This window comes from Podarcis liolepis (assembly GCF_965112155.1).
Source record: "Podarcis liolepis genome assembly, chromosome: 1".
NCBI lineage: Eukaryota > Metazoa > Chordata > Lepidosauria > Squamata > Lacertidae > Podarcis > Podarcis liolepis.
The window spans coordinates 93,194,469-93,216,716 of NC_139554.1; the positions used below are offsets into that span (position 1 = coordinate 93,194,469).

The window sequence follows — 22,248 nt, forward strand, 5'->3', positions numbered from 1 at the left end:
AAACACTCCCCAGGAAGTTCATCTAAATCACCAGTAAACCATTTGCACTTAAAACAGAGCACAAACCCCCGTTGCTCAAATGTGACACAGATAACATTTCTGCCATGTTTACTGTTCCAAGGACAACACCAGATTTATTTACACTGCACTTCCCAGTTCCTTCCCATCCACTTAGATGGGTCTACAATTCCTACAGGGGAAGCAAAATATAGGAAACATGAGTCTCAAGGACAGAGTTGTCGCATGAAATTTGAGGTGCTTCCTGTGCAATCCTATGCATGCCTACTCAGAATAAGCCCCACTGAGTTCAATGGGACTTACTCCTGGGCAAGCACACTTGAGATAGCAGATTTAAGATTCTGAATTTTGGATCCAATGACAGATTCTTTGCTTTTGCTGCATTTTTGCAGACTTGTTGGATACAAGTCGCAATGAGCCCATACCCTCATCTGCCACAGAAGGAGCGTATTTGAGCAATAGTTATCCTTAGTTATGGGGCTTAAGTCAAAAGGGAAAGTTGCCTGCATCCTTCTGGACATGATTGATGTGGATTGGTTATAATGTTACAGCAGGGATGGGAAACTGGTGGACCATCAAGTGTTGTACAACTACAACTCCCATTAGCAATAAACCTTTTGTAGGCAAGATGATTGAAGAACCTTGGGACTGCATGGGATCTCTCTGAGAATCAGGTGTAGGGATAGCGGATTTGCTGCCTGCTGTTGGGGTGCTTCTTTACTTCCAGTGTCCTCTACCTGTGTGTCTGTAAGTAAAACAAATATTACAAACGTGGGAAACTGCAGTCAAATAGAACTCTTAAACTCAGGGCTAGTTAATGCACACAGGGGTTAAGACCACATAAATTGTTTTCATAGAATCATAGAGTTGGAAGAGACCACAAGGGCCATCGAGTCCAACCCCCTGCCAAGCAGGAAACACCATCAGAGCACTCCTGACATATGGTTGTCAAGCCTCTGCTTAAAGACCTCCAAAGTAGGAGACTCCACCACACTCCTTGGCAGCAAATTCCACTGTCGAACAGCTCTTACTGTCAGGAAGTTCTTCCTAATGTTTAGGTGGAATCTTCTTTCTTGTAGTTTGGATCCATTGCTCCGTGTCCGCTTCTCTGGAGCAGCAGAAAACAACCTTTCTCCCTCCTCTACGTGACATCCTTTTATATATTTGAACATGTCTATCATATCACCCCTTAACCTCCTCTTCTCCAGGCTAAACATGCCCAGTTCCCTTAGCCGTTCCTCATAAGGCATCGTTTCCAGGCCTTTGACCATTTTGGTTGCCCTCCTCTGGACACGTTCCAGTTTGTCAGTGTCCTTCTTGAACTGTGGTGCCCAGAACTGGACACAGTACTCCAGGTGAGGTCTGACCAGAGCAGAATACAGTGGCACTATTACTTCCCTTGATCTAGATGCTATACTCCTATTGATGCAGCCCAGAATTGCATTGGCTTTTTTAGCTGCCGCGTCACACTGTTGGCTCATGTCAAGTTTGTGGTCAACCAAGACTCCTAGATCCTTTTCACATGTACTGCTCTCAAGCCAGGTGTCACCCATCTTGTATTTGTGCCTCTCATTTTTTTTTGCCCAAGTGCAATACTTTACATTTCTCCCTGTTAAAATTCATCTTGTTTGTTTTGGCCCAGTTCTCTAATCTGTCAAGGTCGTTTTGAAGTGTGATCCTGTCCTCTGGGGTGTTAGCCACCCCTCCCAGTTTGGTGTCATCTGCAAATTTGATCAGGATGCCCTTGAGTCCATCATCCAAGTCGTTGATAAAGATGTTGGATAAGACCGGGCCCAAGACAGAACCCTGTGGCACCCCACTAGTCACTCTTCTCCAGGATGAAGAGGAACCATTGATGAGCACCCTTTGGGTTCGGTCAGTCAGCCAGTTTCTTAGACTCAGTTAGGTCATGCCCCCTCACCTCCATTGAAGAAGGAAGTGAAGATTCTTTCTTCCTTCTCTTCCCCTATGTGAAGCTGACCAGGCAACATGCCTGGGCTTGACTGCTTTAAGCACAGACCGTGTTCTCAGAAATATTTTTCTGCATTTTGTAAACCCAAGATTTCTACTTGTGTTCTTCTTGCTGCTGCATGGAATAAGGCATTAATCTGAGCTTTGGAGTTTGTAAGTAAAACATTTAAACTTAGTAACTGTATGGTCTGTTCATTGCAAGAGGAGTAGAAGGGAAATGCTGTAAGTGGCTACAACAGGATATTTAAAAGGTCTGTTAATCTATTATTCCCATGCTTCACTGTGCTGCATAATCCTGTGATTTTAATACTCTGCTGGGGGCTCTCGAGTGTTTTCCTTCCAATTCTTTTATTAATTACCCCACACAGGTGATCTATATCTAATTTCCACCCAATAACAAAGACACCATAAGATTTAAGGGTTCTCTCAGCCAAAGGAAGCCAAACACTGTGTAGCCCTATCCCTGGAAACTCACTGTTTAAGGAAGTGGAGAGGGCTTAACACAAAATATGATACTTGGGTATCAATGGGCTATTTGTCACTGAGATAATAAATCTGTTTGTTCTGAACCACTTCAGAATGCAGGTGGGAGCTTATGTGTTAAAAAGAAATTCCCTCCATACAGAAAATTAGATGCCAGGAGAAAACATTCTAACCTATCCTTCCAGACCTTATTATTTAAATGAAATGTGAGGGATATAATTTTTAAATTCACATGTCATCCTAAGAGTCCTGTTACCTGAAGTGCAGCGCATACATTGACAAAAAGAAAAACCCAAAGATTCCACCATAGTAACCCAAACTGCAGTTTGAAATAGTGAGGCCCAGATTCAGGCATTACCACCTCTGCGAGAATCAAGCCTGTGCCCAAGTACAAATGGGTAGACAAGTTAGATCTTGTACTCTTAATACCGGGATGAATGTGAGAACTGTTTGTCTGGCTCCGAGGCCAGTCTGCCTGATATACACATGTAGCAAATTCTGCTGATGACAGAGAATGGACTGTGCCACTCCAGGTTGTCAGTGAGGGAAAGCCATTTCCAGTGTTCCTACATTCATTCATTTATGAAAACACTGTCAAAAAAAGAAAAATATCAAACATATCAGAGAGAAAAATTATTATATTGCCACTCTTGAAGTATTTTCTAGGCTTCGGCCAAAGCACCCCAAAGTCAGTGGGAATTTTTGTTGTTGGTGTCAATGGATTTTAGAAGAGGCCATGGACTTGCTCTTGGATTCACCAATTCAGTATGCAATTTTGCATCTTCCCCCTTTTATTGAAGGATTTTCTTTGTTCACTGATCTGAATAATTTTCTACAAAGTGCTTCAGTAAAATCTTGATCGTAAATCAGCTTATGAGAGCAAACTCTTTTATTAAACTTGAAAGAGAGCCCTAAAGAGGAGAAAATTGGCTTTACAGCTGTAAATGTTTATTGCTTAATCTTCTAATCCCAGAGCAAATGGAGAATATGCGATCAACATATTTTGTAGTTTAGAATGCCATGCAGCTCCTCCATTACTTTATTTCCAAGGGCCGGAGGTCTGATTAGTTGGGAAAAGGAAAAGATTTATTGTGAAAGTAACAAGCAAAAAGGCGCATAGAAGAAATATTTTTCCACCACACACACGCATGCAGTTGTATGTACCAGGGTAGCAGGATTGACCACGAATCCCCATTGCATGTACACACAAGCAAAAATACCGGCATATTGGCCACCATGTTTTCTCCATACCAGCATGATGACAGAGACACAGAAGTGTGTAGAATGTTATAATGTATACCAACCAGAGAGTAAGAGAGCCTGTGTGATAGCTGCTATCAGACAGCAGCACCAAGCAGAACATCTGCCAAAACCAAAAACTGTACAGTATTGCCTTCATTGCCTTCTCCCCGCAAAGTCACATCTTTAGAGGCAGGGGCTCCTATTGTTCTCTGTTCCATTCCCACTAAACCGACATTCACCTTTGCCTTCTCCCCATTGCTTGCACCAGATATAGAATTGAAGTTTATTGGATTAGACACTAGTGCTGTCTGTTGCCAATGAATACAATGCAATATGCATTGTGCAGGGATAACTGGACTGTCTTCAAAGATAGGAGTTGATTTATTATAAGTTTGCTGTGCTTCACCCCTCCACCCAATCATATTTATACTAACATGACTATGTAGATACAATGACTTAAACGTTATGCAGAACAAATCTAATGGATTGTTTTAAATAATTTAATACAGATTAATGACCAGCAGAGGCTTTAACCACTATTTTATAGACAGAGGTAGCAAAAATGGGGCAAAGGAATTGATTATTCCCCCGGGCGTTTTCAGTGCATATTTGTCTTTGAAACAGATTTTCTAAGTGCTGCTTCTGTTGCCATTTCCCCCTCCTGACATGAATTCTCATTAAGACCCTTGGGTTGTGCAAGTTTCCTGTTCAGCGTCTGTGGTTATTTGTGCTGACCAAGTTGTGTCTGAAAAGAACGCCACCCCTTCTCCACAGGCCATAAATAAGTCTTATAATGACTTTCAATTAAGGCTGTTATTAATTTGAACTGTTTCATTTCAGTATCTTTACCGGTAATTTCAAAATGTGTGCCAGTGGAGATGAGAGTACAGTGCAGGGATCGCCAGCAGGCCTGAAGAGATAAATAATTTAACTTTCCTATGAACCCAGAATATCCACCGACAAAAGAGGCTGAAACACACCATGATAAATTCCTGGGCAGGGACTTATGCAAGAACATGGGGAGTAGGCTCCTCATGGTGTTATTATATCCTGTTATCTTCCCCATATAATGGATGAGGCCTGCCCCAGGTAGCATATCTTGGATGCCATGAAAGGGCAGCCTACTATCAGTTACTTAACTTATTATTGTGTTTTTACTGGCAGAAAGTGGGAGAGGCACTTGTGGGATTTATTTATGTCTCAGTGATAAAATAACTTGACTTGGTGCCATTTGCTGCTTCATTTCAGGCATCAAAATGTATTGGGTCAGCCTTGGATAGCACTGTAGGCATGTTTATTTTTTGAAAGAATGAGAGCTATGGCAAAGGAAAATAGACTAGTGAATGTGTCTTCATTAAGTATAATTTGTGTTCAGTTATCTTCAGCATTTCGGGCATATCATGGGGATTTGAATAATTGGATGTAAACAGGAGTGGTGTTTCCTTAACATTTCATGATGAATACAAAAAGAAACTGAATGAAGAGCCAAGTTCTTTTCACCCCATAGCTAATCTTTGAAACACTATGTAAGTCTATTCTTTGACAAATTTAAAATGCAATTCTTCTTAATCATGATCATTTGGAGAAAGTTCCACTTGAAACCATTCAGATTGGCATGGTTATGTTTCCCTATGTAAAATAAACAACTCCCTGAAAATATAAAGCTAGCAGAACAGGGAAATAACTGGTCTATAACCCTTCCCTAGTTTGCTAGTTTCCTGCTTGCATGGAATTATTTTCTTGGCGGAACATATATATATATATATATATATATATATATATATATATATATATATATTCTCTCATCCTACAGTCCAAAATGGCCCAGCACTCTCGACCAGCTCATGGGTCTACTATCTCATTCTCTTGCATGTGCAGTAGTTCCAGTCAGGTAAATCCTTTGAAAACAAGCCAAGGTTTCCTCCCTTAATATAAGCTATGTGAAAGGTGTTTGGAAATGCAATTACCATATTTTTTGCACCATAACACTCACTTTTTTCCTCCTAGAAAGTAAGGGAAAATGTCTGTGTGTGTTATGGAGGGAATGCCTACGGGTGGCATGCCTACGGATTTTCCTCCTCTAAAAACTACGTGCGTGTTATGGTCGGGTGCGTGTTATAGAGCGAAAAATACGGTACATCCTCAATGTGAAAAAGTGTTCCTCCCATGTGCCTTAAACAGTCTCACCCTGATAAATTTTGAAACCCTTGCTAATGGCCCTTTTGAGGTTAGGCTGATGAGAACCCATCCTCTTGAGCCATAGGCTCTCATAGACCTATCAACCCCTTCATCAGTAGGGTGTGAACTGTGTGCTTCCAAGTAGGAAGGGTATTCCATTGAGGAACTAAAAGTAACTGATACAGCAAACAGGAACACTAAGAAGAAGTGTGCTGACTGAAAATTATTGGATACACATGGAAGAATCAACAACATTGGTGCCTTAGCAATCCCAGAAGCATATTTCTTTTAGGGAAAGATGCTTTGCCTATGTGTCATTAGACACAGCTGTCAGATAAATTGAAGACAGGCAAGTACACAAGTAGGGGCAACATATGCATTAAGAGGCACTCTATGGAAAAACTGAGGTTCATTGCATAAATGAATGGATCACTCTTGCTTTTATCTCCTACTGTCGATTATATTTTCTTTCTCGGTGCCAGGCGACACTGTCACATTCCTCCAGATCAGCCTTTCGCAACCTGTGGGTCCCCAGATGTTGAACTACAACTCCCATCACCCCTAGCTAGCAAGGCCAGAGCTCAGGGATGATGAGAGTTGTAGTCCAACATCATATGGGGACCCACAGGTTGAGAACCGCTGCTCCAGATGATCATGTAGATGCAGTTCTTAATTTTGGGCTCTGGAATCCATGACCTTGCAGAGGCTTCCTCCATATTCACTCAATTCAAAATATGGCAAGCCAGTCCTCCTGCATTTGGGGCAGCTTTCCTGCTCATTCTGCTGAGAGGGGCCCTGGACCTCTGCCCCAAAGCCCTGCCCTGGCAGCACCACTGTGTGCAGATGCGCAGTGTTGGGTTGTGAAGAAAGACTAGTGCTAAACAATACTGTACATACATGCGGCGAGCCAGCAGATATTTCATGTGGCCACATCTGTACCTTTTGCACAACCTACTGACAGAAATAGGTTTGCCATCACCCTCATGCGTAGAGCCCTACTAGCCTTTCACCATGTTGCTGCCTATATAGTTATGCGGAGGAATTTGCAGTGTGAACTGGCCCTGATGAGATTCTACTATCAATCATGGGACCCACGGTAAACAAGCCCATTAATTGGAGCTATTGCCAAATCACACTAGGAACACACCCAAGTATTGCACGTGTAATCTTACAAAAAAAAAAGACACGTTCAAAAGAATGTTGGTTCTGATTCATACACTTCCCCAAAAGAAAAATCATCACCAGCTGTGCAACAAGATACATCAAGACCAGTCTAAATGGGGGGGGGGATCTTAAGTGCAAAGGCAAATTAGGGTTGGAGGTGGGGAGTACTAACCAGTCTTCCCCAGCCTAGTGTGCTCAGGATGCTTTGTACTACAGCTCCAATCATCCCTGACCATTGGATCATGCTGCTGGGAGTTGTAGTCCCATACAACTTGGGGGACCTATGTTTGGGGAGGCTGGTAGGCTGGTCCATTAGGGCAAGTGAGGGGCTGCCCCACCAAGCTCAGTTAACCAGCTTTCCCTCCTTATTTACAACCAGTCTTGGGGGGGGGGGAGGGAGGTATCCGGCTCCCTCTTCCTCCTCAATCTCAGGGTTTCCCCTTGTTGCAGAGAATTCAGCAGGGACAAGGATGGAGACAAAACTAGAATTAGTTGGCTCTGCCTGTTATTGGCTCTGGCTCCACCTACTATTGGGCTCCCCAACTTCTACCCCACCAGTATCAATGGGCACCAGCCACCACTATAGACCACTTATGAATCCAGATAAAGCACTGCCACCAAGTTACGAAAACTTTCAGTGAGAGGTTATTGCTAGCTTGCTTCATTATGTGATTCCCCCCCATCTGTTTTGGAAGGCAAGCTTTTGCATAGGAGCCCAGCTTCTTAATTAGTGAAAATCAGGGCAAGAAACTTGCTAAAACTACTATTAGAACTTTGTGTCCCTGAACCATTAGCTTGTAGTTTAACTGCCACATCACTCATCTTACCCCTAATTAAACCCAGATGAATGCTTTCAATGTTAATACTCAGATAATTTAATAAAGCTGCACAGGCAGTAAAGTAACAATAAGCTTCTACAAAAAGCTTTCCAGATGTTGCAGAGGCAAATACAAAGCATCAAAATAAAAACTTTTTTTTAAAAAAAAAAAAGATTGGGAAAGCAAAACTTGGCACGAACTATAAACTAATTAAATATGAGGATGAGGTCTCCAAGAATAAATGGAAGACATAAGGGTTTGGTGGTAGCCAATAATGATTGTACTAGTCAACGTCTGTCTTTCTGTCTGTCTGTCTGTCTGCCTCTGTCTCTGTCTCTCTCTCTCTCACACACACACACACACTCACACACAAACATCGGAATTCACCAATCATAGGATTACTGTCTCTTTTGTAATGCAAAATTTCATTTTATGCATCAGGAAATGGGATGGGAGATTTATTGCTGGTTGCCAGAAACTAGAGAACAATAAAGGGTCAAATCTGAATATTGGTATAAAATATTCTTTGGAAGAACATCATGATAATCAGAACCAGATATCTAGGTCTGCTTTTCAGCTTCTGAAACAGCATCCATTGACTCTTGGCTATAACAAATTTGCTGAGTACTGAATCTAACAAAATTGCTCTGCCTCATTCCAAAGAATTGGGGAGCTTTGCAAGCTTCTAGTAGCAAGGGTTAGGAACCCTGATGGCCACAGGATTTCACCTGTGGATGAGATTAAGTTTAATAGTGTTTTCCTTGACCCTCACTGAAACTGACTGGGGAGGCAGTCCATTGTTCTGTACTGTCTTGATCTTTCAATCAAGCATGTTGCCTTAATTTGCTATTCTGCTACTTTTCGTCTTCTCCATCTGTCAGAGCTGTGCCAGATAGGTCAACACAAATGTTTGTGGGAGAGAAGGCCTTTTCTGTGTGATCAGCCAAAATGTGTCCCAATCACATTTTAGCCCTTGCTTGATACCCCCTCCTAGTCTTGTTCATGTGAAAAGGTAATGTCAGAGCGGTTCTGAGAGCATCACACATGGGTTGTCCCCGGACCACAGCACCATATGTACAAGATAGTTATGCTCAGCCCATTTTGAGTGTACAGAACTTACTGGGTTCTGCTTCCTTTGGAAGGAGGTCAGTGGCATGCTTATGGCATTTTGTAATATTTGAGTTCATTTACAGATATGAAGGTTGATTATAGGTAAAGACACAGCTTAAATACTTCAAAAGACAGCCAAAGTCTACATCAGATCGCCAGATCATCAAATCACCAGGGGCTTAATTTCCCCGAATACTTTGATTCAAACTGCATTTCCTATCGTTTCTCTTCACACACAAGACATCTAGATTACATCATCAAGGGGGAGGAGGTCTGCTTTTGCCCGATTCATAAGACGCAAGGAGGATTGTCTAATAATTAGTTTCTATGGAAACACATCACCTGAATACTCAGGACTATTAACAGCCTCCTCTGTCAAGACTCTGGCACATACTGCCTTAAAACAACTCATGGTGATAGTCCTATTCACCAAAAAAAAAAGAAAAGGGGGGGGGACCCAACTTACAGCAAAACCCATTGCAGTATATTGCCCTTTGAGTGCTCAGTGGATACAATATCCCCATAACAGAAGTGCAACCTTGAGAGAAGATGAAGTTTGCTATAAGCCGATGCATTAAGATAAACGTATGCAGAAACACCCAGAAAGCTTGTGACTGTGCATGTTAGTGAAAATTGTTTTGCATGTTGGTGTGACAGTGCATGGATGTATGAATGCAAGACACAGAATTAATGAGTGCACTTTTAATGAGGCCTAAAGGGAAACAGAGTATGGTCAGTGTTTGCTACAGAAAGAGAATCCCCTTATCTCACACACACACACACACACACACACACACACACACACACACAAAGGGCTCAGCTATACAGCTGCAAATAAAATGTTTTAAGTGTGTTGTCAAGTGCATTATACAAATGTGACACTAGATGGCAATGGTGAGCTATGGCAAAGTCAATATATTTTTCAAAACGTTTTTGAAAAAAGCATTTTCGCAACATGTTTTTATGTGTATCTAGATTCCACCAAACACACACATTCACATGGTGCTTGCAATATGTGAAACCTGTGCGTTCCCTCCCCGTGGATGACTGTCTCATAGTACTGTATGTCAATTAATGACCCATGTGTGAACTCAGAATCAGCAGATGAGACGTATGTACAAAATGGGTCATTCAAACAACTAAAGATGCTCCTTTTGTTTGATTTCTTTTTACTCACAGCACATGACGGCCAAGGAGGGCGGAATGTGAAGAGCAATTTATGTAAGTGGTGTAATAACACGTACCCAGTCTGTAAAGATCAGGAGTGCTACAGCAACTGTGATCTCAGCTCCTATTGTGAAAAGTCAGAGGAAATCTGTGTGTCTATATGGTAAGCAGGCAAAGAGCACCAACCCTCATTAAGCACATCCCTAATGGGCGATGAAACAAACTGTCAATGAAATCAAATGCACAGATATATTAGAATATTAGAATATGGGTAAAAGGAAATATATACATTATAAGCAGGGCTTTTTAAAACCCTCTCAGGTGGGTTCTGGCACCTCTGTTAATAAAAACATTTACATATTAAATGTAAAATAAAGTGCAAGAACATAGTTACGGAAAGATCCACACCTAGCAGTTACATTTTCCAACTGCTGCACATTATATCTTGAGGATTCTAATAAGTACAAAGTCATGGTTGGGGACAAGCAATTGACATTTTTAATTTATATGGGAGTTCATCTGATAGGAATGAAAGTGTTGTCCTGTACCTTCCCCCCTTTAAATGTGGGGGTTTTGATCCTGTCGATTTTGGACTTTCCAAGGATGGAAAAACCTTACATTTCCAGGTTCAAGACAACAGTATGATGAGGAGGCTGCCATGTGGACACCACTGCTTTAATGGGGAGGCAGGCAGGTGCAAATCTGTGTTTTGCTCCAGTGTGGACAAGCCCAAAGACAACTTTTGGATACACTTCCAGTTGGCATCGGGAAATATTAACAGCCTTGGGCAGCATTCACCTAATGAGCCCCATCATCAGAAGCCCCGTGCAAGGACCTCCAGTTGTGCAACAAGACTCCCCCTCCTTCCCAAAATGGTCAGGAGAACCCCCAGAACAATATGCGGGGTGAGGAGAGGAAAGAATCATTCCATCTGGCAAGCCGCAGAACATTTGTAACAGGCAATTGTGAATTCCACCCCTTGCACAAAGCACTGCTTAGGCTACTGTGTCAAGGTACATCTATAGAATCATAGAGTTGGAAGGGATCCAAGGGTCATCTAGTCCAACTGATACAGGAATATCAGTTAAAGCATCCATGGCAGATGGCCATCCAACCTCCGCTTAAAATCCTGCAAGGAAGGAGAGTCCACAGCCTCCCGAGGGAGACTGTTCCACCGTCGAACAGCTCTTACTGTCAGAGAGGGATGTGGGTGGCGCTGTGGACTAAGCCACTGAGCCTCTTGGGCTTGCCAATCAGATGGTTAGCGGTTCAAATCCCCATGACGGGGTGAGCTCCCATTGCTCTGTCCCAGCTCCTGCCATCCTAGCCGTTTGAAAGGACACCAGTGCAAGTAGATAAATAGGTACCGCTGTGGTGGGAAGGTAAACAGGGTTTCCATGCACTCTGGTTTCCATCACTCTGGTTGCACCAGTAGTGGTTTAATCATGCTGGCCACATGACCTAGAAAGCTTTCTGCAGACAAACACCAGTTCCCTTGGCCTGAAGTGAGAAGTCACCTTGGACTGGACTTAACCGTCCAGGGATCCTCTACCTTTTTACCTTTACCTTACTGTCAGAAAGGTTTTCTGTATGTTTAGTTGGAATCTCCTTTCTTGTAACTTGAAACTATGTTCAGGACTGATTTATTATTTGTTTATGAACAAGTACATCAATGTTGGCTTACATTATTCTACCTTCACAGTGATCATTTTTTCCGATTAATTATGCATTTCAGGAAACAAGACAACGAGAGCATTAGAGTGAGTACTCTTTGTCACAATCCACAGCTTCCCGTGGAAAATGTCATGGTTCCCAAGTATAACACATCCCAGTGTGTTATGGTCCGTCAGCACAATGAGGAGGGGATATTTTACATTTGTGGCTGTGTGAATGAACAGGAATGCAATGACAAACTCATTTTTGAAAAGCACACCAGTGGTGAGTATTCTTCCTGGTTTGAGTCCACCTTTCCCCATTTTAGAGGAGATTATTTTTATTGAGACTGTTGGCATTGGCAGACTTTGGGCTTTAAAATTTCAGTGGCACTCTCACCTTCTGTTGTTTGTCATTGTTGCGATGCCCCCGGTGTTGCACCCAGTGTAGGCAAACTGACTCTGCTCCCCTAAATCCGCCTCTGCCATTGGGGTGCGTGTGTTAAATCCTTTCTCCCCCACCTTCATTCCCAATCATTCTTGCCCCTGCTGCAATTGGGGTGAAAGGGGGGAGGAGAGGACTGATATAAAGGCAATGTTATTTGGGTTGAAATGATTGAGTCAATTCATAGAGAGGAGAAAAAAATGACTCAAGCACAATGTAGAAAATGGCTAGACTGAACAATCTAACCTGGCGGATTACAGTGGTACCTTGGTAGTTGAACGGCTTGGCTCCCAAACAAATCAGCACCTGAACGCTACAAACCCGGAAGTGGGTGTTCCTGTTTGCGAACGTTTTTCGGAAGCCAGACGTCCAACACAACTTCCGCAGCTTCCGATTGAGTGCAGGAAGCTCCTGCAGCCTAACAGAAGCCACACCTTGGTTTTTGCACCATTTTGGGAGTCGAACGGATTCTCTTGAATTTTGAGAACCAAGGTACCACTGTAGTAACACAGTTGGCCATTTCCACCTGGGGAAATGATGCGGCTATTCAACTGAATTTTAAGAAGCTTGACTTTCTGAGCTCTGAAGGGGTGGGGAGGGAAGCTGGACAGAACATGAGAGGGGGATGTTTTGTTCACAACATTATACATTCCCCAGAAAAAGTGAGAGAATGCAGTGTAAATATTCCACAGTAAATGCTCAGTGTGAAAGTGGCCTATGTTGCAAGGCAGGGACGGAGTTCTGCCTAAGGTCTTGTTGACTGTCAAAGTAGATCAGTTACAGTAACTGACCATGAAAGTAGACCAGTAGTAGCCAACAAGGTGACCTCTAGATGCTGCTAGACGTGTGGGCCTTAGCCAGCGCAGCTGATGGCTAGGGAAGATGGGAATTGCAGTCCAATAACATTGGAAGGGCAGCATACTGGCGACCCATGGTGGATTGATGGTTTGACTCCATAGGCATATGTTCAAGCCAGTATTATTTTAGACTTGTAAGCTAAGCCATCGCTTTCAGTGTTGACCTTATCAGATGTTAGTTTTGCGAGGAATGGGATCTGTTTCCTGCTTATACAGTCTAAAAACAGAGATGGCCCAACCACAGCTCCCCCCCCCTCCCAAACATTCCATTGAAAGTTTGCCTGTCAGGCAAAAACATAAAACACCAGGCTGGGTCATGTGTGGGAAGGAACAAAATGTAGCGGGGAGATGCCTCTCCCCATCCCTCCTGCCCTAATTGTGGGTCTGCTTAGTTTGGACCAAACTGTGGTAAAGTTTGATGCAGTTTTTGAGCTGTGAAACTGAAACTTGAGTTTATACAATGTGATCTCCTGTGCAATGATTACGTAGCCTGCTTTAGGAAGAAAATCGCCCCTTAAGTCACATTATCAGCTTCAGAATCTATAGCTGAATTATAAATGGTGCTCCAGAAAATTCCGCAGGCATGATGGGCAGACTATTTATTTTAATGCAACATTTAATGCAAATATTTATTTATATGTCATGTGATATTACATATAAAAATCAAGGTTAGAACTGTTGTATCTTAATTGCATGGAAAAACAAGTAAAAAAGCATCAGAAGTGACAACAAACCGTATTTGGAAGCAAGAGAGCAGTAGAATCTCAGTTGAACATGTAGGAACTTAGCATTCTGTGGTTGCTGTCATTGCACGCAGTTGATACTGTTCGCTGTGGTCTGGCTTACACCATAACACTAAGCCAGACCATAGCTAAGTGTGAATGTGCAAGTGTTCAGGTAGCAACAGAAAAAATCACAGCCACTTCACTGTTCCCTCAGTCCTCCTGCAGCCATGCTACCTTGAGTTAAGCAATGGTTTGACATGTTAAATCTGTCCAGGGAGAGAAACTTGAGCATGGGTTTGGACATAACATTAAGCGAAATCATACCTTACTTTACAGCAGGAGGACTGGAGTGAAACAGACTTGATTTTTACTGTAAAAACACACACTTATTGAGGCTTAGCCATGGTTTGGGCTTAACATTATGTGCACACAGGGCCAGTGACTGTTCTCTCAGCAAGGAATATATGAGCAACCACTTTCTTTTTTCAACACAGACCAAGTCCACATAACATAAAACAGAACTGTTTGACAGGAAAAGCATAATAACAACATGTGGCCATTAAATGAATTATCATTTTAGTTATCAGTAAGTTACACTGTTGATTATGATCACATCTTATGGCAGCCAGTGCCAAGGTCAAATGGACAGTGCAGTGGCGGCGACAAAAATCATTGCTTTTCATTATAGACCAGGGGTAGGCAACCTAAGGCCCATGGGCCAGATGTGGCCCAGTCACCTTCTCAATCCGGCCCATGGGCAGTCCAGGAATCAGCGTGTTTTTTACATGAGTAGAATGTGTCCTTTTACTTAAAATGTATATCTGGGTTATTTGTGGGGCCTGCCTAGTGTTTTCACTTGAGTAGAATGTGTGCTTTTATTTAAAATGCATCTCTAGGTTATTTGTGGGGCATAGGAATTTGTTCATTCCCCCCCCCCCATATAGTCCGGCCCACCACATGGTCTGAGGGACGGTGGACCGGCCCACAGCTGAAAAAGTTTGCTGACCCCTGTTATAGACAGTGCATTTTTCCTGGAGAGGACGCAGGGGTACACATACCCCTAAACATTTTGTGAATCTTTGTACTTTTGTCCATTTACTGTATTTCTTTTTCCCGATTTGAACTATAAAATGGTGGTTTTCTTGAGTCAAAATGAGAGTACCCCTAAAAAAAAATTAAGAAAAAAAGCACTGATTATAGATATACTGTGTGTGAAGTTTTATACCTCGGGCCCTTTAGAGTTAGCAGTATGCAAAGAAACTCATATTCTCTTGGCTTCCTTGGATCATTTAAAGCAGTAGCACATTATTGTTTGGTGTTCAGAAAGTAGCATACCGTATTCATTATATGCCATTTATCCTCCTACACCCTTTTGAGAGCAGACAAGGACCATAGGAAGGTGGCCAAGGCTATATTATAACTCTAAATCTACCTAATAGAGATTATATTGCTCGATTCAGAATATATCCATTGAGGAATATTTAGATGCCCTCAGCATTTCTTGTTTCATTTGACCGTGAGGTGGGTTTTTTTCTTTCTTCTAGAACCAATTCATTTCTGGCAGAGAAAGCAGTGGGAGGCACAGAGAAATATGAGGCGATGGTTTTCCTTTTCTTTACATTTCAGCATTTGTTTTCATAGAAAACAACTGCTTGCCTGATAATTCTTCAGGCTCATTTAATGATCCCTGCTACAAGCTGATGACTTTGCAGCCCGGGAGGCAACATACTTATGCAGCTGATGGGAATTATGTACACAGTTATTACTTCAGGGTTTGCACATAAGAGAAGTCCTGGAAAATCCTCTGAAAACCATTCTGCTTTCCATTGGATTTCACAGCCTTTAGCGATGTAGTCATACCCATCAGGTAAATCCATTAGAGAAGCAGGAGATAGCCAGGCTTCGCGCTTTCCAAAACAAACTCAAATTATATCATTTGAGGTTGATCCTGTGGTTTGAACTCAATGCCTATTTTAGAAACATTCACAGCTTAGCAGAAGTTAGCTGTGGCAGATTTTTATTTTTTTGTAAACTGCCAAGTAAAACAGCCAAGTGCTTTGAGTTTCTTTTTCCAGTATCTGAACTGTAGGCTGCACCCACTGAGGTCATGCAGCAAAGGCTTTTTGCTTAGGGGATGGCTCTTGAACTTCTCTTCCTCACTATTATACTTGGCCAAGAATCCTTTCAAAGATTTTATTTGAATTTCATGAGCAGCAGTGAGGAACTGCTCCTATCTCTTTGCAACGGGGAGAAGAGATCGTATCTCATATCTTGCCTGTATTGAAAACAACTCCCCTGGCTCCCAGCAGTTTCCAAGTTCAGTTGAAAGTGCCAGTATTAACTCTTAAAGCCACACGGTTTATCTTCCTAATACCTGATGGGCCATCTTCTCCCATATCAATCTGCCCATCCACTGAGGTCACTGCCTGAGGCCTTCCTTAAGCTGGTCCCACCATCTGAAGTGTTGGTGGGCAGTGACCAAAAAGAGCCTTTTTAATGTAGGTCCTCAGCTTTGGGGTGCCAGCCTTCCTACTTAGACCCAGTTAGCACCCTTATTACTCTCATTTGGCTGCCAGGCAAAATCATTTATGGTTTCAGACTTTAAAGAACCTTTAGCATCAATGGTAGCTTTCTTTTTTGTAAACTTAAAATAGTTTCCATTTTTACTAGCTATCTGAATGAACTGTTCCCATTTTAGTTCATTGAGTTAGTTTGTATGCTTTCTTTTATGAGTTTCATTTTTTAAAAAACGACAACACTTTTAACCATGTGTACAAATGCATGCACATGGACCTTACTTACGGTTTATTCAAGGATGCAGTCAGTGAGTATCCCTTAGGTGGATCTCAACATGCAGAAACGTTGCAATGTAAACTCAGCAGTAAAGCTTGTTTCATTGCAAATACTCCCAGCTAATGGGGCAGCAGCAGGTTCACATTACAACCAGCAGGTGGCAGCAAAGGGGCTGCAGCATCTGCGAATCAGAGGCGCAAGTACTGTAAGGCGCTATAGTTGCAAGTGCGGTTTACAAACATCCCCATCCTAGTAGTGATTTCACCCACTAGTAACTGCAGAACAGGATCTTTCCCACAAAGATTAGCCAGCCTGTTCTTGAAGCGTTCGGCATGGTTATAATCCAGCTCTTACAAGACCTGGCCTAATAGCAATCAATCTGCTCCGTAATCTTCACTTCACAAGGAAAGATAGTGGTGCCCAGTCTTGGTCTCTTTCCTGACCAGAGCTGCAATTCCAGGGCCACTCGGCTGCAGTGTGAAACAGGTTCTTACTTACTGAGTGTGGCTGGGGAGGAGAGTGAGCATCTATGGCAGCTCCACCCAGCAGGCTTCTTTCACAGTGATGCATTTTGTGCTTCTTATGAGTGCATTAACAGTACCCACCACTGGGTGCTTTCTGTTTTTCCCCCTACAGAGATTTACCTGTTTAGGTGCCTCTGGGAAATTAAGAGGTCTCAGCAGCACTGCACCTAGCTGCCCCATGATAAAATTAAAAAATCTGTGAGTTAAAAGGGTGGGGGAGGGAAGGGTGGGGGGTGGAAGGAGTATTGGGAGTCAGACCCTCTGGACCACGCTCCCACACTGCCGCTGGACGGACTGCTTTTACTTAGCATTCCTTCCTTAGATTAATCTGATCATTGATAGCAGGGCCATTTATATTTTCAAAAGACCTGGAGCAAAGGAGTTACCAGCATTTTCCACCCTTGGCCTCTTGGGTTTATGATCTAAGAGCTGAGTTTTTGTAAAGACTGTTCATTTTAGTCGGCAAGATTTGGCTCTGTCATCTTGCGTGCACATGAAGCTGCTTATACCGTCGTCAGATCTACAGTACATATATACTAATTAACAGCACATCTCAAAAGTCTCTGGCATGTGCTTTACCCAATGAGTTGGGGCTTTTTCCCAGATCAGATCTCCTGACTATGTCTGAGAACAAAACAACTAACTTACCAAATTGTAAATTGTGGGGGAAATTTGCCTGTTTCCTAAATGCATGGTAAAGTGCTGCAATACAGACGACTGCGGCTGACTTGGTTGTAATCTTTGAGTGGCTGCTGCTCTGCCGACAGTTGCTGAGAATAAAACGAAAAGCAGAGAGGGACCTGATACACCATCTTGAGCTCCTAGGAGGAAAGGTGGGATATACATGTAATAATAAACAAATAATAAATTAACATTTGCCACGTGTTAAACTGCATGGCTATTTTTTCCAAAATCGCACTACAGTGGTACCTGAGGTTAAGTACTTAATTCGTTCCGGAGGTCCGTTCTTAACCTGAAACTGTTCTTAACCTGAAGCACCACTTTAGCTAATGGGGCCTCCTGCTGCCGCCGCACGATTTCTGTTCTCATCCTGAAACAAAGTTCTTAACCCGAGGTAACATTTCTGGGTTAGCGGAGTCTGTAACCTGAAGCGTATGTAACCTGAAGCATATGTAACCCGAGGTACCACTGTATATATTAAAGAAAACAGACAACCAAGCAAACCCATGGTAGAAAATGTTAGCACTTGAAATGTTGAGCCCTAGGATACAGGAGAAGGTACGGAGGAAGCTGCCTTATTCTGAGTCAGACCACTGGTCCAACTTACCTGAGTATTGTCTGCACTGAGTGGCAGCAGCTCTCCAGGGTTTTTAGACAGGGAACATTTCCAGCTCTACCTGGAGTAGTTGGGGGTTGCGCTGTGATTCTTCCCCACAAGTTATTAGTTTTATGTTCATTCTTCACTAAGAAAAGCTGTTCATGTTGACTAACTGGCCTATGCGGAGATGTTCTTGCTGTGTATTAATTTTTGCTTTCCTTTTGCCATAGGATACTCCATGCTACAAAGCAAAGAAATAATTCCCGTGGCAGCCATCAGCCTGCTGCCCCCACTGCTGGTTGCCATCATGATAACGGTGACGTTCTATCTCTGCCGAACCCACAGGCAGAGGAGGAGAGCCAAGGAGTGGCCCCAGAAACAAGTCCAGCACCGCCCACTGCCTGAATCCAGCAGAGCCACCAGCTACGACGAGATACTATCTGTCAAGATCGACCACCGCGTCACCTTGAGCACAGCCTGTGCCAACAACATCAACCACAACACCGAACTGTTGCCTATCGAGCTAGATGAGCGAGTCGGGAAAGGGCAGTTTGCAGAAGTCTGGAGAGCAAAGTTGAAGCATGCCTCTTCGGAGCAGTACGAGACGGTGGCAGTGAAGATTTTCCCCTGCGAGGACTATGCTTCCTGGAAAAACGAAAGCCAGATCTTCAGCGATGCCAATCTCAAGCATGACAGCATCCTTCAGTTCCTCACAGCGGAAGAGAGGCACTCTGGACTCCAGAAAGAATACTGGCTCATCACGGCCTACCACAGCCAGGGAAACCTCAAGGATTATTTGTCCAGGAATGTTCTGAGCTGGAGGGACTTGCAGAAGATGGCTGGCTCCCTAGTGAGTGGTGTGGCTCACTTGCACAGTGACTACACTCCCTGTGGCAGTCCAAAGATCCCCATCGCCCACCGGGACATCAAAAGCACCAACATCCTCATTAAGAACGAACAGGAATGTGTGCTCTGTGATTTTGGGATTGCTCTGAGGCTGGATCCAGCCTTAAGTGTGGAAGATTTTGCAAACAGCGGACAGGTGAGTGCTGTAGAATGAAACCAGCAGAGCAATCCATTCTGCTTGATGGAAAGTAGAAAGATCTTAGCCTCCTTCATGTGCTAGCCATGCAAAGAGTTCTGCGCACTGTGGGGGCTGTGCCACTGGCCCCACCCCAAAACATCATTTGATTTACCAATCCCAGCTTCCATGTGTTGAGCATGGACATTTGCATAGCGGAAGCCTGCCTTATATAGGTTTTCCATGTGATCTAGAACCCTGTGTGAATGGGGATCCAGGTCACATGAAAGCCTGCTGCATCTGTAGAGCATGACACTCATAAGCTTCCCCTGGACAGCCAGTTCAGCATGTAAATCTTGGGGGTGGGGCCAGAAGTGCTGCCTGCTGCCCTTTCCATGGATGGAGGGCCCTTCTACGTGTGAAGGGGGTCCTTCAGAATGGCAAATATAACCCATAGCAGGCAGTATGAAAAAGCTCTGAAAAGGCAACGCTGCTATGGAATTTGCTGCAGGCATTCGGCATCTTCCATATACAAACATGCAACTATGATTTAAGTGAGTGCCCTGCTTGTTGGTACACAATTGGCTTGGAATCACCTTTGATGCTGAATGACAAATAGCTACTGTGTTCCGGGTTCTGGAGGGTATCTTGTTTTTGGCAGCTAGCTTGTAATCAAAGTCCGGGGCTACTAGATCTTCCCAAGCTCTTTTTGCATTCAAAATCTAACACCACTGAAATACTCAATGTCTTTCCCCTCATGGTGAAGCGGCAGGCAGAGGAGTGATTTGAGCAGAAAGCTGCCCACTGACAGTAGAGTGGTACTTTCCTCCATTCAAACTCACAGCTGCCCACAGCACATTTTGGTTTGAATGAGACAAACAGAAAACCCAGGAAAGAAGCTCTCAATTATTGTCACATCTAATTTGGGCCTTGGTTCCCATCCCAGTAAGGGCTGGTAAGTTTAGAGAAGATTTTACGGTCACTTTCCTGGCTACCCTATACTTGGACAAAAACCTAGAGATAAAGGGGTGGAGCAACTCTGGAGTACAAAAGGTCCAGTCTGTATCGCAGATCTTCTTTTAACTTGGAATCACCACGGCTTCTCTCCTCCACCCCTTCTAACATCTACTCAATTTATGGCCAGGTGGGCACTGCCAGATATATGGCTCCTGAAGTTTTGGAATCTCGAGTGAATCTCGAAGACCTGGAGTCCTTCAAACAAATGGATGTTTATTCCATGGCTCTGGTTTTATGGGAGATTGCCTCCAGGTGTGACGCCATAGGAGGTAAGTCTATACCAGCAGAGCCCCGCTTTACAGGTCTACTGGGCAAAACAAATATGGCTGTTCCAACAAGAAGTTGCCAGAGGGAGGTGGGAGCAAACCTTAGTGCAGAGAAGCTAACCTATGGCCACCCCACCCTAGATGTTGATGAACTAAAACTCCCAGTATCTCTATGACTGCCAGTCATGTAGGCAGAGGCTGATGAAAGCTGTAGTTCAGCAAACATCTGGAGGGCCACAGGTTAGCCATTCCTGCCTTAGCAGAAGGACGCATTTGTCAGATAGGAGGGCATCTCTTGCAAAAATGGGTCTCAGTTAGCAAGGCCAAGAAAGGCTTCTGGCCTCAGGACTCAAAAAGCCGCACTGCCCATAGCCAAGGCAAATAATCCTAGGATAGATGGGCAAATGACCTATCTCAACAGCATGGAGATTTGTGTGGCTCCAGTGGAGATTGTATTGCCTCTCCACTAGGAAATGATAGTGACGCCTCTTTTAACATAATAAAATGGTACAAAGAGCCTGCTAAAATGAAAGAAAATACCAAGAAGATTGAAGGAAGCATTTGGAGTGCGAATGGCCACTAAAGGAACCCACGTTTCATCAGCAGTAAAAAAAAATCATTAACGGGGATTAATTTATTGCTTTAGCATTTCCCGCTACACAATCAGGCTTTGAACTGGTAGAAGCAATGCTAACCTTTCCTGCTAATTCAAAGTGATTTGGGCTTGTGCTGATTCTAATTCTCATGAGATGCAAGTCCAGACACTAACATGTGGAACAGTCTACAAGGGCGGTGTATGTGAAATCTATGGGCAAATGTGTTAGCAGGATGGTGGGGATACAGCACTGGTGCAATATGGATTCTGGTTCATTTATCTGTCATTACATTTATATCCCACCTTTTCTCCAAGGAACTCAAGGTGGCATGCAAAGTTTCCCCCCTTTCCACTTTTATCCTCAAAACAAACCTCAGGTTAGGCTGAGAGACAGTGAGTGGCCCAAGGTCACCCTGTGAGCTTCATGCCTGAGTGGGGACTGGACTCCTGGTCTCCCAGGTCCACCACCCTAACCACTGCAACAAGCAACAAATACTTAGCGGCCTCTGCTGTGTCCTACAACGTGGTCCATTAAGGAAGTACCTGCTGTACATCCACACACACACACACCCTGCAACTCCACATCTCAAACACAACCCGGTTGGGCTGTAGGTGCTACTACTTTTAACAGTTCACAGGTTTTAAAACAAACTGTGGGCATCAACCAGCCAATACCGTGCTGCCAATACTAAATGAAGCAAGCTTCTTTTCTGAAACATACAGTGGCATTTCGACAAATCTTTCAATGTGCTGCCTGAATTTAAAAGTGTCCCCTGTTCACAACCTGGCTGCCAAGCTTTGTTATCAATGAACAGTTCTTCACCAGGTACAGCTGCAAGCCGCCACTAGAGGTAGTTTTATTATCCATTTCCTGGTGAATGTTCTCGGTGGCACCACAGCAAGTACATAGTCAAGGTGTATCT

At 43.4% G+C, this 22,248-nt stretch overlaps 1 protein-coding gene across 4 annotated transcripts in view; it reads left to right on the forward strand.

Annotated features, from left to right (window-relative positions):
- Positions 1-22,248, forward strand: part of LOC310700487 (TGF-beta receptor type-2-like) — a 42,727-nt gene that overhangs the window by 12,199 nt on the left and 8,280 nt on the right. For all 4 annotated transcript variants that reach the window (XR_014522644.1, XM_083490193.1, XM_083490191.1 and 1 more), the window contains exons 2-5: positions 10,164-10,314; positions 11,887-12,089; positions 18,657-19,468; positions 20,592-20,733. Coding sequence is in view for 3 of the 4 variants with exons in the window: in XM_083490191.1 (XP_083346317.1) it covers positions 10,164-10,314; positions 11,887-12,089; positions 18,657-19,468; positions 20,592-20,733 (1,308 nt within the window). In the remaining variant the exon portion in view is untranslated. The remainder of the gene's footprint in view (positions 1-10,163; positions 10,315-11,886; positions 12,090-18,656; positions 19,469-20,591; positions 20,734-22,248) is intronic.